General features: G+C 45.9%; 2 protein-coding genes across 3 annotated transcripts in view; one reads left to right on the top strand and one right to left on the bottom strand.

The window, feature by feature from the left end:
* rpgrb (retinitis pigmentosa GTPase regulator b) overlaps positions 1–3,112 on the bottom strand; it is a 19,096-nt gene extending 15,984 nt beyond the window's left edge. Inside the window, exons 1-6 of one of the 2 annotated variants that reach the window (XM_062528228.1) lie at positions 2,985–3,112; positions 2,391–2,516; positions 2,130–2,222; positions 1,620–1,682; positions 406–564; positions 1–79 (exon numbers count right to left, since the gene is read on the bottom strand). The exon at positions 1–79 is cut by the window's left edge and continues 71 nt beyond it. In XM_062528228.1, coding sequence (XP_062384212.1) covers positions 1–79; positions 406–564; positions 1,620–1,682; positions 2,130–2,222; positions 2,391–2,516; positions 2,985–3,015 — 551 coding nt within the window. In that variant the 5' untranslated portion in view covers positions 3,016–3,112. Of the gene's footprint in view, positions 80–405; positions 565–1,619; positions 1,683–2,129; positions 2,223–2,390; positions 2,517–2,631; positions 2,852–2,984 lie in introns of those variants that run through there. The other variant, XM_062528229.1, reaches the window with a different exon arrangement.
* Positions 3,113–7,161: 4,049 nt separating this feature from the next.
* The window catches only part of tspan7b (tetraspanin 7b), a 33,383-nt gene continuing 25,544 nt past the window's right edge, over positions 7,162–15,000 (top strand). The window contains exon 1 of the mRNA XM_062527398.1: positions 7,162–7,295. Within this exon, the coding sequence (XP_062383382.1) occupies positions 7,215–7,295 (81 nt within the window). The 5' untranslated portion in view covers positions 7,162–7,214. The remainder of the gene's footprint in view (positions 7,296–15,000) is intronic.

Below are 15,000 nucleotides of genomic sequence, written 5' to 3'. Positions count from 1 at the left end.
GGTTTGACAGCGTTGCTCTCTTTTCCCAGACCGATCTGGCCCTCGGAGTTGTCCCCCCACACGTACAGCACCCCGCTCTCTGCAGACACAACCAGAGCAGCAGCATTAGCATTCCTCACAGCAAAACAGACTTTCCATTTACTGCAACAACAATCAAACAAGCAGTAGTTTGTGGTGTATTAATGTGTATAATCTACATATCTACAGAAGCTGGAAATATATGAAATATATATGAAATAGATGGACATACTGTATATTAAATAGCTGCAAATATATGAAATAGCTGGACATATATGAAATAGCTGCAAATATATGAAATAGATGGAAGTATATGAAATAGCTGCAAATATATGAAATAGCTGGACATATATGAAATAGCTGCAAATATATGAAATGTTAACTTACGTGTGAGAGCGGCTGAGGTGTTGGAACCAGCAGCGAGCATTTTGATTGGTCCCCGCTTGTTAAAGAAGTCCACCAATTGGAAAGTACTTCTTTCATCGTAGTCCCCAAGGCCAAGCTGTCCCTCACTGTTGCCACCGGTTACATAGACATTCCCCTGAGCTACAAACACACACAGAATACATCACCTCTAAATACACCTGAATAAGACTATCAACACAGAATAATCACCTCTAAATACACCTGAATAAGACTATCAACACAGAATAATCACCTCTAAATACATATCAATATGTCAATATCAACACAGAATAATCACCTCTAAATACATATCAATATGTCAATATCAATACAGAATACATCACCTCTAAATACATATCAATATGTCAATATCAACACAGAATACATCACCTCTAAATACATATCAATATGTCAATATCAATACAGAATACATCACCTCTAAATACATATCAATATGTCAATATCAACACAGACTACATCACCTCTAAATACATATCAATATGTCAATATCAACACAGAATACATCACCTCTAAATACATATCAATATGTCAATATCAATACAGAATACATCACCTCTAAATACATATCAATATGATATCAACACAGACTACATCACCTCTAAATACATATCAATATGTCAATATCAACACAGACTACATCACCTCTAAATACATATCAATATGATATCAATACAGAATACATCACCTCTAAATACATATCAATATGTCAATATCAATACAGAATACATCACCTCTAAATACATATCAATATGTCAATATTAACACAGACTACATCACCTCTAAATACATATCAATATGATATCAATAGCACACTAGCTCCTCCAACTGAACACTGACAAAACTGTGACCAATCTGGTAGGTAGGTAGGTAGGTAGGTAGGTGGATTTATAGACTATTTAACAGAACATATTGTGTGATCTATGTCTATTCAGAAGTACATTTTCAGGCAACACAAACACAATAAATGAAATAAAAATATGTCAGAGAAAATATACACAACAACAGCAACATAATATTTCAGAGGCAAGGAAATGGATGTGCTCTTAAGATAACAATCATCATGTGAACATGGGCTACCCACTGTGTATCAGAGGGCCATGCAACCTGTGACAGAACAGCTATGTCACTCAAACACATTTCACCTCCCTAGAGCAAACGAGTGTTCCAGTACTCACTTGTGTAAACGAGAGTGTGGTTTCTTCCACACGCAGCCAGCTTCACCTTTTCTGTCTTCAAAGCTACAACAAAAGAGTTGTTTGCTTAGTGAGTATTGTTAGGAGTGAATGAATGAACGCTGAATGGGCATATACGGTACTAGACTAGTGGCCATAAATTGTGTCCATGGACTGGCCAGCACAATTCTAAACTCTTGCAGGTATGAACTGGCAACCAACTGGGTAGAGCAGTGCCCCATTGCTGCTGCTTGGCTCTGGAGATTATGTAAGATTATGGGGACCTCCAGATTGGGATTAGGTAAAGAGCAAATCTGTATCTTTGTCTCCTTCTCACAAGACTTGAGCACACTTGATATCTTTCATTAGTTCATTGGCCGGCTTTAGGCTATATGTAAAGACTGTTCATTAATGCTGTGCACTGCTGCCTGTTACAAGTGCCCCAGACACAGCTGGTAATGACAGACACCAAAACAATAGCCTGTTTGGAGACATGAATGGCTAAAGACGTACCTTTCACACACGTAGGCTTAGCCACAGTGGCCTTGGTTCCAAAACCGAGCTGTCCCCAGTTGTTACTGCCGAACATAAATAGCTTTCCTTTCTCTGAATTGAAAGGGGAAAAATATGTTGTGTAAATTGCCAGGTAACAAACATGCACAGATATGTTGAAAGCACTAGTCTGGATGCCAGCCTATTTGAATGAATATGTTCTGTATGTTTTATTTAACAAATCCACATCCAAGGTGCAGGCCTACAGACACATAAGGTCACCTGTGATCAGTGCGGTGTGTTCATCTCCACAACATATTTTGGAAGGTGTGTCATTCTTCAGCCAAAATCTGCTAGGGATGTTGTCGGCAAATTTACTTTTCCCGAAGGTGAAAACAGCGCCTGATTCTGGTCCAGAAATCAAAGGACAAAGAAATCCAATTGGAAGATGAGAAGACATTCCATCAATTACCAAACGAATACATTCTAGGCATAATAAATACGATCTTGGAGGTGGGCTAACCTTAGCGTAACGTTGTCCTTGAGATTATTCAATTGATAACAACGATGGTCAACATTAGGCTACTGGTGATATTATTTAATAACCATCCAGACTTGCCAGTGATGGCCCTGATCAGCCGATCATGACTAGATAAAGCACACACTTGAGCAAAATGTCAATTTAACGGTACAGATGGACAGACTTGTTTGGTTTTGCTAGTTTGCTGTCTCAATCTAGTTAATTTATTGGGGGGAATATTGGCGGGGGGAACGGAACGGGCAATCCTCCGCTTGCAATAATCAGCTAGCGATAGTAAAATAATAGCTCAAAGCACATAAATACGTGAAATTACATGAATATCGCTAGTATATTACCAGGTATTTCGTCCTCTGTCTCCCCGGCCATCCTCCAGCCTGCCGTTAATCAGCTTATATAGTAAAGGTCGCTGTGAGTAACTCTAACCAGCCTGCTTAAAAAATGGGCAGCCGCGCACTGTTTTGGTCGGGGAGGCAACCCGGTGTTACCAGATATACCGTTTCTGAGATTCTGAGTTTCTATGGGTGGAGTCGGGTGGAGTTTAGCGTGAATATTTATAAACGGAGGTTGTCGAGCGCGCGCGCCTAGACACCCAGTCATGGCGCGTGAATCAAAGGAACTAGGAATGTTGGCAGAGAGAAGTTAGAAGACAACAGCATGCTTTAATCTGTTTTTGAATGTTGGTATGGGGTTGTGCTAAAACATGACCGTTTCGACGATCACTGGTGGTATAGTAAGTTAGATTAGCCAATGCAATTTCGCGTAGGCTATGTTGTGTTCTTGTGTAGCTCACGTTCGCTTGTTTTATGTAACGTAAATGTCAGTGGGACATCGTGGGCTATCGCTGTTGTCTTTAAAGTGTCAGTAGGCTTCACCATCTGTTTTGTGTGATGTTCCAAGTGAGTTTCAAGCTTTGGTATGCATGCTGGCCTACACAAACATGCTAGCTATTGTTACAAAGAAAGAAAGACTTGTGCTGTACAATAGGCTATTGGTAAAATAACTTCAGTAATAAAACTTGTTTTGTACAATCATGTTGTTATTGTTAGGGGAGCAGTATTCTTGAATATTCCCCTATTTTTGAATTTCCCCTTGGGGATCAATAAAACAGGCTATCTATCTATCTATCTATCTATCTATGACCATGCACTCATATTGGTTATGTTAAGTAAAGTTAGGACTTAGCCTACTGCCTGCTGTGATGAAAACATGTTTACCAGCACTCACCAAGACACCACTCCACTCTTTCAAGCGATAAATGAATTTCTCCATGGGCGTTATTTCTCCAAATCCTTCTGTTCATTGCCAGACAGGCTGTAGCTATGCTGTTGTATGCTATGAATTTAGGCTACATGTTTGACCTTACCAGACCAAGAACTGCTGTTCCACTATTCCCTATGAATATTTGCCTAACTTGGCTAGACTCTATCTTACAATGTAACATTAGAATTGTTAGTTGGGCACTGAAAAGTATAATCTGATAGACAGGGCACCCAATTTCTGAAAGCTGATTACCCAGACTTTATTTTTTAAATATTATCCTTGCACACATGATGGGCTACTTTGGTATGATGAAATAGTTTTTAAAGCATATAACTTTTCATGAACTTTTATTGAGTTAATAGGCCTACTGATGTTAAGCCCATGTCTTGAAGATATAATGTGATAATGTGTTATCTTATTTTCCCAAGTCTGCACACAAACACAAGTGTGCAAGGAACACGAATGGAAACATGATAACAGGCTTGTTTATTAGACTTGTGTTGGTATACAGTGAGTCAATCTGATGCCAAGTCACTGTCACCACAGAAGCACACAGGCTGGGCTACAATCAAAACGATTTAAAAAAAAAAGTAGCCTATAGGCTAGGACTACCATCACAGCATAGCCTACAGGTGTAGGCTACAATAGCTAATATTCTACATAGTCAAGCGACGTCAGATATAGATACAGATTTATATGATTTTGTCTGACATGACGTTTTGCTTGAGTGGCTGCAACACAATCAGAACATCGAGGTTAATTGCATAATTTCCCCGACCACGAAATGGTCATGTTTCCTTCTTAACCCATGACAACATCCAAAAACGTGTTAAATCACCGTAGTCTTTTAACGACTGCCAACATTTTCAGTTCCCTTTGATTCACGCTTCAGTATTCCGTGTTTAGGGGCGTGCATGTGCCACAATCTCATAAATATTCACGCTAAACTCCACCCGTGGAAACTCAGAATCTCAGAAACCGTATATCTGGTAACACCGGAAGTAAACATAACTTCGCCTGTGGCAACCGAACCCCGCAACTGTGCACGCAAGTGGGCGTGAGCCCTCTGGAAGAGATTGGTATGTGTAATGTAGGCTATGAAAAACGAGATACCGTGTAGGCCTAAGTCATATTGTCTTGCAAGAATGCAAATTAAATTAGACTTAAGACCCATAGCCTGTGTTCATGACACACCACATTTGCCATTCATGAAAAATATGTGGATGAAAACGAAAGAACTGAATCAAATCGTTGTGGCTTATGTAGCCTATAAATGTTACAAAATGTGCACAAAAATACTGTATTCTAAAGCCTGTATTTGCATCGCAGAAGTAGGCTAGTTAATTGCATTTAGTGTGTGTGTGTGTGTGTGTGTAGGCTACAGTGTGTGTGTGTGTGTGTGTGTGTGTGTGTGTGTGTGTGAATGTAGGCTATGTGAGAAAATGTGTGCATAAATAACCCAGACAAAATCATGAAGAAATGGCCGGTTCAGCCTACTCTGGTCTGCCTTGCTGTGGGCAGACATGCTGCCCACAGGGCCTAAGGTGCCAGCCCAATAGGGCCTAAGGTGTGTGTGTGTGTGTGTGTGTGTGTGTGTGTGTGTGTGTGTGTGTGTGTGTGTGTGTGTGTGTGTGTGTGTGTGTGTGTGTGTGATATGGGCTGGGTTATGGGTTAGGGTAGCTCAGGGAGGTGCTATGGGCTGGGTTATGGGTTAGAGTAGCCTGCGCTCAGGGAGGGGCTAGGGGTGGGAGTGGCCCCCGGGGACCAAAAGCTTCTATTCCCTCCATGTGCCACGGTGTGTCCAGCAATCGCCGACCAAAAATGAATTTGCTAAACATCTGATATATATATTTGGGCTAGCAGTTACTGATGTATCTGTAAACACCTGACGCAAACGCTTACCCTCAACACTATAGTGGATATACTGTATTCACCCTCAACTCTATAGTGGATATACTGTATTCACCCTCAACACTATAGTGGATATACTGTATTCACCCTCAACTCTATAGTGGATATACTGTATTCACCCTCAACTCTATAGTGGATATACTGTACTGTATTCACCCTCAACACTATAGTGGATATACTGTATTCACCCTCAACTCTATAGTGGATATACTGTATTCACCCTCAACTCTATGGATATACTGTACTGTATTCACCCTCAACTTTATAGTGGATATACTGTATTCACCTTCAACTCTAAAGTGGATATACTGTATTCACCCTCAACTCTATATATAGGCTGTATTCATACGTGCTCCTCAACTCAGCAGTGGCTACAATCATTTCCAACATCCGTATATCTGTAAAAAAAAAAAAAAAGCAGAATAGCAGGAACAGCGCCCATCAGCGCATTTCATATACACAGAGGTTATTCAATGTGCTTTACAAAAACAAAAGCAAACAGTAACAGTAACAGATAAAAGCATAGGTGGGCAACAGTCAAACAGTAATTAAAGAGACACACGGAAGGAGCAGGAGCTGGAGTCGTAGTCTCTCACCTTTAGCCTGTGATTGCAGAGAGCTGCTACTCTCCTGACAGGCTTCACAAGAGATTGCAAATTTCCAGGCTCATATTTAGAGCACCGACGTGCCAATTCTGTTGCCCGCCTGTGAACTGTTTTCACAGTCAGATAGCAAGCACATGAGCTGAGGTATGTGGAAGTTGAAGATATCTCTCTGGTTCCTTATGAATAACATTCTAGATCTCTCTGGTTCCTTGTGAATAACATAGGGAGCAACACCAATTCGTATTAAGTTTTGATACAAAAATCAAACAGCATGGTAGGCTATTGCCTGCACAGCACATTCTGGTAAACATAAGCAACTCAAATGCAGGTCAATGAATGGCCCACACCGGCTGTAACCCCAGGTTACAAAGAGAGATGTCTGATGTAGGCTAGAATATATTTAGAATGCAGGGTGAATTAGGCCTAGTTCACTCAAACATACCTCTTAGACTAATGACCTATCAAACATAGCCTACCAATAGATTATTCAATAAATCAATTATACTTATTTGGTCATAGCTCCCAGTATATTTGTTAAACTCTTGAGAACTTTGTTTAATATGTGATCAACTGATCCTACTGCATCCATGTGCAAGGTTGGCTTGACGTATTACGTCCAACAGAGGGCGTTGTCAGGAGGCAGGATTGCATTTCTGTGCGCGCTTTCATTGGCTAGAAAACGGAGAGAACTGCGCCGTGAGAGACTGCAGCGGATCGCCACACGAAGCCCAGCGGAGAATCACAGCAACGCAACTCAAGAGAAAATTCTGCGCTTCGCTTTACTGTAGTATGGCATCAAGGAGAATGGAGACCAAACCAGTAATAACCTGCCTGAAAACGCTCCTGATCGTCTATTCCTTCGTGTTTTGGGTAAGTCATCTGCACCTTTCCAACATTTTTGACTCCATGAAAGCTTTTAAACAGGAAATATTGACATCTTTGAGGGGTTACCACCGTTTTTGATGAATATTAGAGTGTTGTGAGGTGGGCTGCTGCCGAAACAAGTGCGTGCCTATTGGAAGCATGGTGATGAGCGGTTAACGACCATATGACGGCGCGCTATAAGGCCAATGTTCCAGAGATGCACTATTTGGTCCATAAATTGCACAAAAACGTTATTATTGAATACGAAAACCTTGGACGGAATGGCTTTAGTGTAACGTAAGGAGTTAATTACCAGCATCATCCTCGGCCGTTGTAGCCTATAGCCTACCTGAAATCTGACAAAATCACATTTCGGCTATAACATGTTTGCATGACCTTCATATGCGCCAGCATGTGTTGCACACAGCAGGCAGCATCTTCGCTCAGATGAGCTTGGTGACGCTGCTCAGGCAGACGACGGCTGTTGCGCTGCCTGCCAGTTCGAGGCAAGGCGGTAGCCTATATTGCATTTTACTGACAAGAACAAACTCCTCGGCACCGCCCCGATGTCAGGACACGGAGCGTTGGCTGAGCTGGCGTTTGTTCACCACCGGAGTCTCTCGTTCCTCGCTCAGCAAATGTGCCACACCTGCATTTCAATTGGATATTGACGCCTCTCACGACATATCAAGCCGATAATAATGCACTAGGCTGTCTACATGATCAGGGTTTCAGAGAGTGTAATTTTATGATATTGAATTGGGAGCATCCCTGACTAATATGGTTATTAGTCACTCTAATGAGGTTTCTGTTATGTGATCATGTTTTAGCTGAGTATGTTTTCTGGCTGCGATGATGATGTGCAACATGTTAAACATTGTTCAGGACTGCCATGAGGTGAGCTATTCAAGCAGGCTGTAATCCATAGGCTACACACAAACATAATCATGTTGTCTATGCGTGGAGGAGACTGGGGGGCAGAAGCCTTGTTCTCAGGTGGTCAGCAAAGGTGAGAGGGTTATACTGTACATGGTCACCCAGCAGACCTGCAACCCAGAGGCCTGTGAGGGAAGCCTGCCCTTGTGTCTATAATGTAAAAGACCATATGCTGATATGCTGGTATAATATGGTGGTGTGGCCTGTGTAAGTGTGCTGACATGCTGATATGGTGGTGTGGTGGTATGGTGGTATGGTGGTATGGTGGTATGGTATGGTGGTGTGGCCTGTGTAAGTGTGCTGACATGCTGATATGGTGGTGTGGTGGTATGGTGGTGTGGTGGTGTGGTGGTGTGGTGGTGTGGTATGGTGGTGTGGCCTGTGTAAGTGTGTGCTGATATGCTGATATGGTGGTGTGGTGGTATGGTGGTGTGGTGGTGTGGTCTGAGTCTACAGTGCGGAGGCCGAGGGCATTAAAGTGCTTTCACACTCAGTCATTCCTGTGCTAGAAGGGTGGAGACGGCTTCTGAGTGGAGTCCTGCAGATGTGGGGCACCCAGACCTCTCCCCTGGCCCCTGCAGGCCACCGTACCTCTCACCCAGACCTCTCCCCTGGCCCCTGCAGGCCACCGTACCTCTCCCCTGGCCCCTGCAGGCCACCGTACCTCTCCCCCAGACCTCTCCCCTGGCCCCTGCAGGCCACCGTACCTCTCCCCTGGCCCCTACAGGCCACCATACTTCTCCCCTGGCCCCTACAGGCCACCGTACCTCTCACCCAGACCTCTCCCCTGGCCCCTACAGGCCACCGTACCTCTCCCCTGGCCCCTGCAGGCCACCGTACCTCTCCCCTGGCCCCTACAGGCCACCGTACCTCTCCCCTGGCCCCTACAGGCCACCGTACCTCTCCCCTGGCCCCTGCAGGCCACCGTACCTCTCCCCTGGCCCCTGCAGGCCACCGTACCTCTCCCCTGGCCCCTGCAGGCCACCGTACCTCTCCCCTGGCCCCTACAGGCCACCGTACCTCTCACCCAGACCTCTCCCCTGGCCCCTACAGGCCACCGTACCTCTCCCCTGGCCCCTGCAGGCCACCGTACCTCTCCCCTGGCCCCTGCAGGCCACCTTACCTCTCCCCTGGCCCCTGCAGGCTGCTGGAGTTTGGGTAATGAAGGCGGGCGCCGGGCGGCCATACCTCTTATCCAGGCCTGCATACCACCCACCGCCTGACTCCACACTAACAGCATGGTGGCTGACCCAGATCCCAACTGTGTCCCTCATCATGATAGACACACATTGGCTCTTTCTGACTCAGGGTGAACTCTGTCCAGCAAACCTAAATGTAGGAGAAACAACCGAATCCAAGAGTGGTGTGCCGGTACCAAAGTCATCTGAAAATAACATGCACTGGGTGCTTTATTCTGGACCTAGTACTGTTATCAGAGGGGAACTTTATTCTGGACCTAGCACTGTTATCAGAGGGGAACTTTATTCTGGACCTAGTACTGTTATCAGAGGGGAACTTTATTCTGGACCTAGCACTGTTATCAGAGGGGAACTTTATTCTGGACCTAGCACTGTTATCAGAGGGGAACTTTATTCTGGACCTAGTACTGTTATCAGAGGGGAACTTTATTCTGGACCTAGCACTGTTATCAGAGGGGAACTTTATTCTGGACCTACTGTAGCACTGTTATCAGAGGGGGACGTGTGGATTTTTTACATGATTTATGCACAAAAGGAATTCCTCATGATTTAATGATATCAGTGGCAAGTGCAGCCGGCCGTGCTCTGAGGCTGCTGAAAGACTTTGAACTTGTGCGTAATTGACAGAGTGAGAATGAAATGAGGCCAGAATAACCTCGTTTATCATGGCAGCCATGGAACACTGTCCTGCAGCTTGACTAGACTGAACCTCCAGTCGGAGTGTGTGTTTGTGTATTTGTGTATTTGTGTATTTGTGTATTTGTGTGTGTGTGTGTGTGTGTGTGTGTGTGTGTGTGTGTGTGTGTATGTGTGTGTATGTGTGTGTGTGTGTGTGTATTTGTATTTGTGTGTGTGTGTGTGTGTGTGTGTGTGTGTGTGTGTGTGTGTGTGTGTGTGTGTGTGTGTGTGTGTGTGTGTCTGTAGTGTGTGTGTGTGTGTGTGTGTGTGTGTGTGTGTGTGTGTGTGTGTGTGTGTGTGTGTGTGTGTGTGTGTGTGTCTTAATCCACTTGGAGTGTGTGTTTACTGCCAGTGACTCATTTACCCCCTATAATGCAAAGCAAACACTATAAAATATCCCAGTAGTATGTTATTGCCTTCTATATCGTTATAGTTTATCATAGCTTATAGCGTATAGTTTTCTTTTGTTGGGTGCGTGTAAGGGTCGCCTACTGGGCACTCTCTCTGGAGAATGACACTGACTCTACCCTGTGGTCAGGCACCAGGTCACTGTCCCTCACCTGCCCTGACTCTACCCAATAGACCTGCCCTGACTCTACCCAATAGACCTGCCCTGACTCTACCCAATAGACCTGCCCTGACTCTACCCAATAGACCTGCCCTGACTCTACCCAATAGACCTGCCCTGACTCTACCCAATAGACCTGCACTGACTCTACCCAATAGACCTGCACTGACTCTACCCAATAGACCTGCCCTGACTCTACCCAATAGACCTGCACTGACTCTACCCTGTGGTGGCACCAGCTGTGCACTGTCCCTCACCTGCACTGACTCTACCCAATAGACCTGCCCTGAGGTTGTCTAAGGCCAATGTAGTTGTCAATCAGGGTCAGCCGTAGCTCTTGTGTGTTCCCAGTAGTGTGTGTGAGCTATGAGTTTGGACGTGTGTTTTTAACCCGCTAAAGATAAAGTCTGAATAATGAAGTCGTCATTTTAGCACCTGACACGTCAGCATGTGCCAAGACAGATCACTCTCAGGTGACCAAGTCATCTGCCGTCTGACTTCAGAGGCACTTTGGGTGTGATGCTGATGCGTCGTGTGTTTAGGGCTTTGAGAAACCTTAAGGTCAACGCAACCTTATTGCCCAGAGCAAATCCAACCAGACAGTGTGAACTCACGAGTGTGAAGGTCTGGAAGGTCCAACCCTACAGTCCCATCTCAGCTCAGCTCAGAGGGGAACTTTATTCTGGACCTAGTACTGTTATCAGAGGGGAACTTTATTCTGGACCTAGTACTGTTATCAGAGGGGAACTTTATTCTGGACCTAGTACTGTTATCAGAGGGGAACTTTATTCTACACCAGACAGTGTGAACTCACGAGTGTGAAGGTCTGGAAGGTCCTACCCTATAGTCCCATCTCAGCTCAGCTGGTGGTACTAGTGCTTAGAGAGAAAGGCAACAGCTTACCCAAGGACACCCTGGGCCTCCCTTAGGACAACATCACTGACTAACATTAAATGTGTATGATTGGGCTTTTATGAACAGAGTTGGCCTTACTCCATTTAACAACATTGCAGATAGATGATATGGGATTACATTGAGCAGACAGAGTATTGAACACAGAGTATGTAATGTCATTAGTCATTAGTGTAACCTGCATTAACCACCTAACATGTGAAAACATCTCTGAGCCAGTGGGCAGGAACTGGCTGCACAGGATGTGGGTTGGCCCTCACAGCAGCCAAGACCTGTTGCTGACGTCTGCAAAGGGACACTGTGACTTTGGGCATCTGTTCAGGCCAATGCTGTAATCGATACGCGGTTGGAATGGCATGTGTCTATACCAGCCAGGGCAGGTCCGCTCGATTTCCTAATATAACTCCCCGATGCCTCGGTCATCAGACTGCAGTCGGGGAGCCAGAGTCGCACTCTCAGATGGTTGCGCAAGGACCACAAGAGTCAGTTCCTCCCTTCAGTTCAGAATAATGAGGAGATGTACTGGGTGAACTTAGTGCCTACAGCTCTGCAGGCATATTGGAGACACTGCCTGGCTGGCTAACACACACTTGTCCTTGAGTGAACCTGGAGAATGACACTGTAAAGGGCTTCCCCGGAATGCTTTAAATGCTCATTTGTCACTTTAATCAACATGAAACCATTAACGTCTCTTATTGCTGGGCCGGGGGCATCATCAGTATATTGTTGAGCCTGTCTTGTTGTCCTCAGCGGGTGATGGAGTATCTCTCTGGAACTTGCTGCCTCGGAATTGCTGATTACTGAGAAAAAAAGAGGAAAAAAGAAACTGTCATCAGCAGAACTGAGTCTGTAGATCACAAAAGTGATAAATCTGATCGGGCCGCAGGCCGGCCAGCGTAGGAGTGACGGCGGGACGCCGATGTTGTGAAAGAGGCGTCTGGACGCTGCGCTGGGACGGCCGCCGTTGTCCACGGCCGCTCGGCGGTGTCTTAGTTACGAGCCAGACGCCCTCGCTGCCCTCGCAAAAGGAGAAATGGAGATGGACTTAGTGAGCCCTGGGAGAAGTGTCTTTAAAGGCTATCTGCTAAGCTGATTTGACTTTATTTTACTGTACTGCACCCGATGGGTAATGGGTTATATTGTGATGAGGATATAACCCCTTTATTTTACTGTACTGCACCCGATGGGTAATGGGTTATATTGTGATCAGGATATAACCCCTTTTCCAGTGGCAAAAGTGTGTGTTTCAGTGCTAAGTCCGGAGAGTTGGCCTACACGCTATGCAGCTGTTCCTTTTAAAACAAACATCTGAATGTTTTCGTTGCTAATAACCAGGACAGCGCGTACACCAGGGTACCGTAACAGCGAGCAGCACTGACCCTATTGGTCCACTATCTAAGCAGTCTGCCCTTTCTGGCACATGTTGGAACTCTTGCTTTTATTTCCTGACCCTTTGCTGTTCTAATCCTTCCTCCCATAACCCCCCGTGGTCCTCCTCGACCCCCCCCCCCACCCCGCCTCCCCCCCCCCCACCCCTCCTCCCTGATGGCCATTAGCTGCTCCAGTAGCTGCGGCTCCTTTGTGAGGAGGAGAAAGCAGAGGGGCCTCTGGGAGGACATGCTTCATGAACATGGCCGCCACTGCCCGGCACAGCACAGGGACTCTAGCAGTACAGAGGAGAGAGGGATAGAGAGAGAGAGAGAGAGAGAGAGAGAGAGAGAGAGAGAGAGAGAGGAGGGGGCTGAGAGAGAGAGAGAGAGAGAAAGGGGGAGACTAAGAGACAGAGAGACTGAAAGAAAAAACACTTCCCATTATGTCTCTTTGCCAAAGCGCGGAAATGAGAGTAGTTTAAGACTCAGTGAGCTCACAGGCTAACAGGCTAACAGGGCAGCGAGGAGACATTGTGCGCTTGTGTAAGGTGCAGATCTGTGGACTACAAGGTGAAATGGGGCGGAAGACAGATTTTTAATGTCCTCATATGTTGCCCTTATGGCTGCCCTTGTCTGTGTGGCAACAAAGCACAGCAGCGTTTGTGTGTGTCATAGCACCTCTCTGTTGTATAAAGAAGGGCCGTGACGCTAACTCATGATACAGAGAAGGGCCGTGACGCTAACGCTAACTCAGGATAGAGAGAAGGGCCATGACGCTAACGCTAACTCATGATGGAGAGAAGGGCCATGACGCTAACTCATGATACAGAGAAGGGCCGTGACGCTAACTCATGATAGCGCTAGCTCCAGTCTGCTAGTCCTCGTCTGAGTCATCGGGAGGGAAAAGGTGATTGGTGCCAGCGATGTGCTGCCTGCTCACCCCCCCCCCCCCCCGATAAGACTGGAGCCCCTGCTGCTGGTGGTGATGGCAGGCGGCGGAAGAGACTGCAGGAGGTTGTGCCATATGCCACCCAGCTTGCCATGCAGGAGAAAATAAAGAGGCCAACCTCTATAGTCATATATCAGAGATTGGTTCACAAGGATCTCACAACATTGTTAAAAAGCTGTGCATGCCCCCCCCCCCACACACACACACACACACCATGACAGATGCAACGCTACACCCAGCGCATGAGGGGGATGTGACACATACCTGACACACCCCGTCACCAAAGCAGAGAGGATCAGTGTTATTGAAGCCCCCCTCCACGTGTCCAGCCGAGGGGAGAGTTCAGGAGATGGCGGTGACAGAGGCCTGCGGGTAATACACCCAATTAGGGGAGAGTTCAAGAGGTCGCGGTGACAGAGGCCTGCGGGGAACACACCCAATTAGGAGCTGTTTGCGGAATGCTACGGTGGCCGGGCGGAATCTGGCGGCCCAATGGACACCGAGACGCATCCTGGTGGACTCACTACTGTGGCCATTCTACAGACACACGCTAATGAAACAGGCCTATAATTAGCCAGCCAGAGCAGGACGTGCTGAAGGTCCTGTGAGTGCGTGTGAGTGCGCATCATGAGTACTGGTGCGGTTGTGTGAGTGTGAGTGTGTGTGTGTGTGTGCGCATCTTGTGTACTGGTGCGGTTGTTTGATTATTATATGATTCACTCAGCGGTTACAGATGCCACTTCATTCATTTGCACATAAAACCAAAGAGCCTCTCTAAGGGCCCTGCCTCCAGTGGCTTCAGATTGGCAATGTTCTACTAATGTTCTGCTAATGTTCTTCTACAGTTCCTCTACAGTTCTGCTACTGTTCTGCTAATGTTCCTCTACAGTTCTGCTACTGTTCTGCTAATGTTCCTCTACAGTTCTGCTACTGTTCTGCTAATGTTCTGCTGATGTTCTTCTACTGTTCTGCTACTGTTCTGCTAATGTTCTGCTAATGTTCTTCTACTGTTCTGCTAATGTTCTTCTACTGTTCTTGGCTGCTAGAAGAAGAGCTCTTGTCACATTGTCCGTTAGGTTTGGATCAAATCTGCAGGGAA

The sequence above is a fragment of the Sardina pilchardus genome, chromosome 23 (genome assembly GCF_963854185.1).
Source record: "Sardina pilchardus chromosome 23, fSarPil1.1, whole genome shotgun sequence".
Classification (NCBI taxonomy): Eukaryota; Metazoa; Chordata; class Actinopteri; order Clupeiformes; family Clupeidae; genus Sardina; species Sardina pilchardus.
This window is presented reverse-complemented; position numbering and strand designations above follow the sequence as displayed.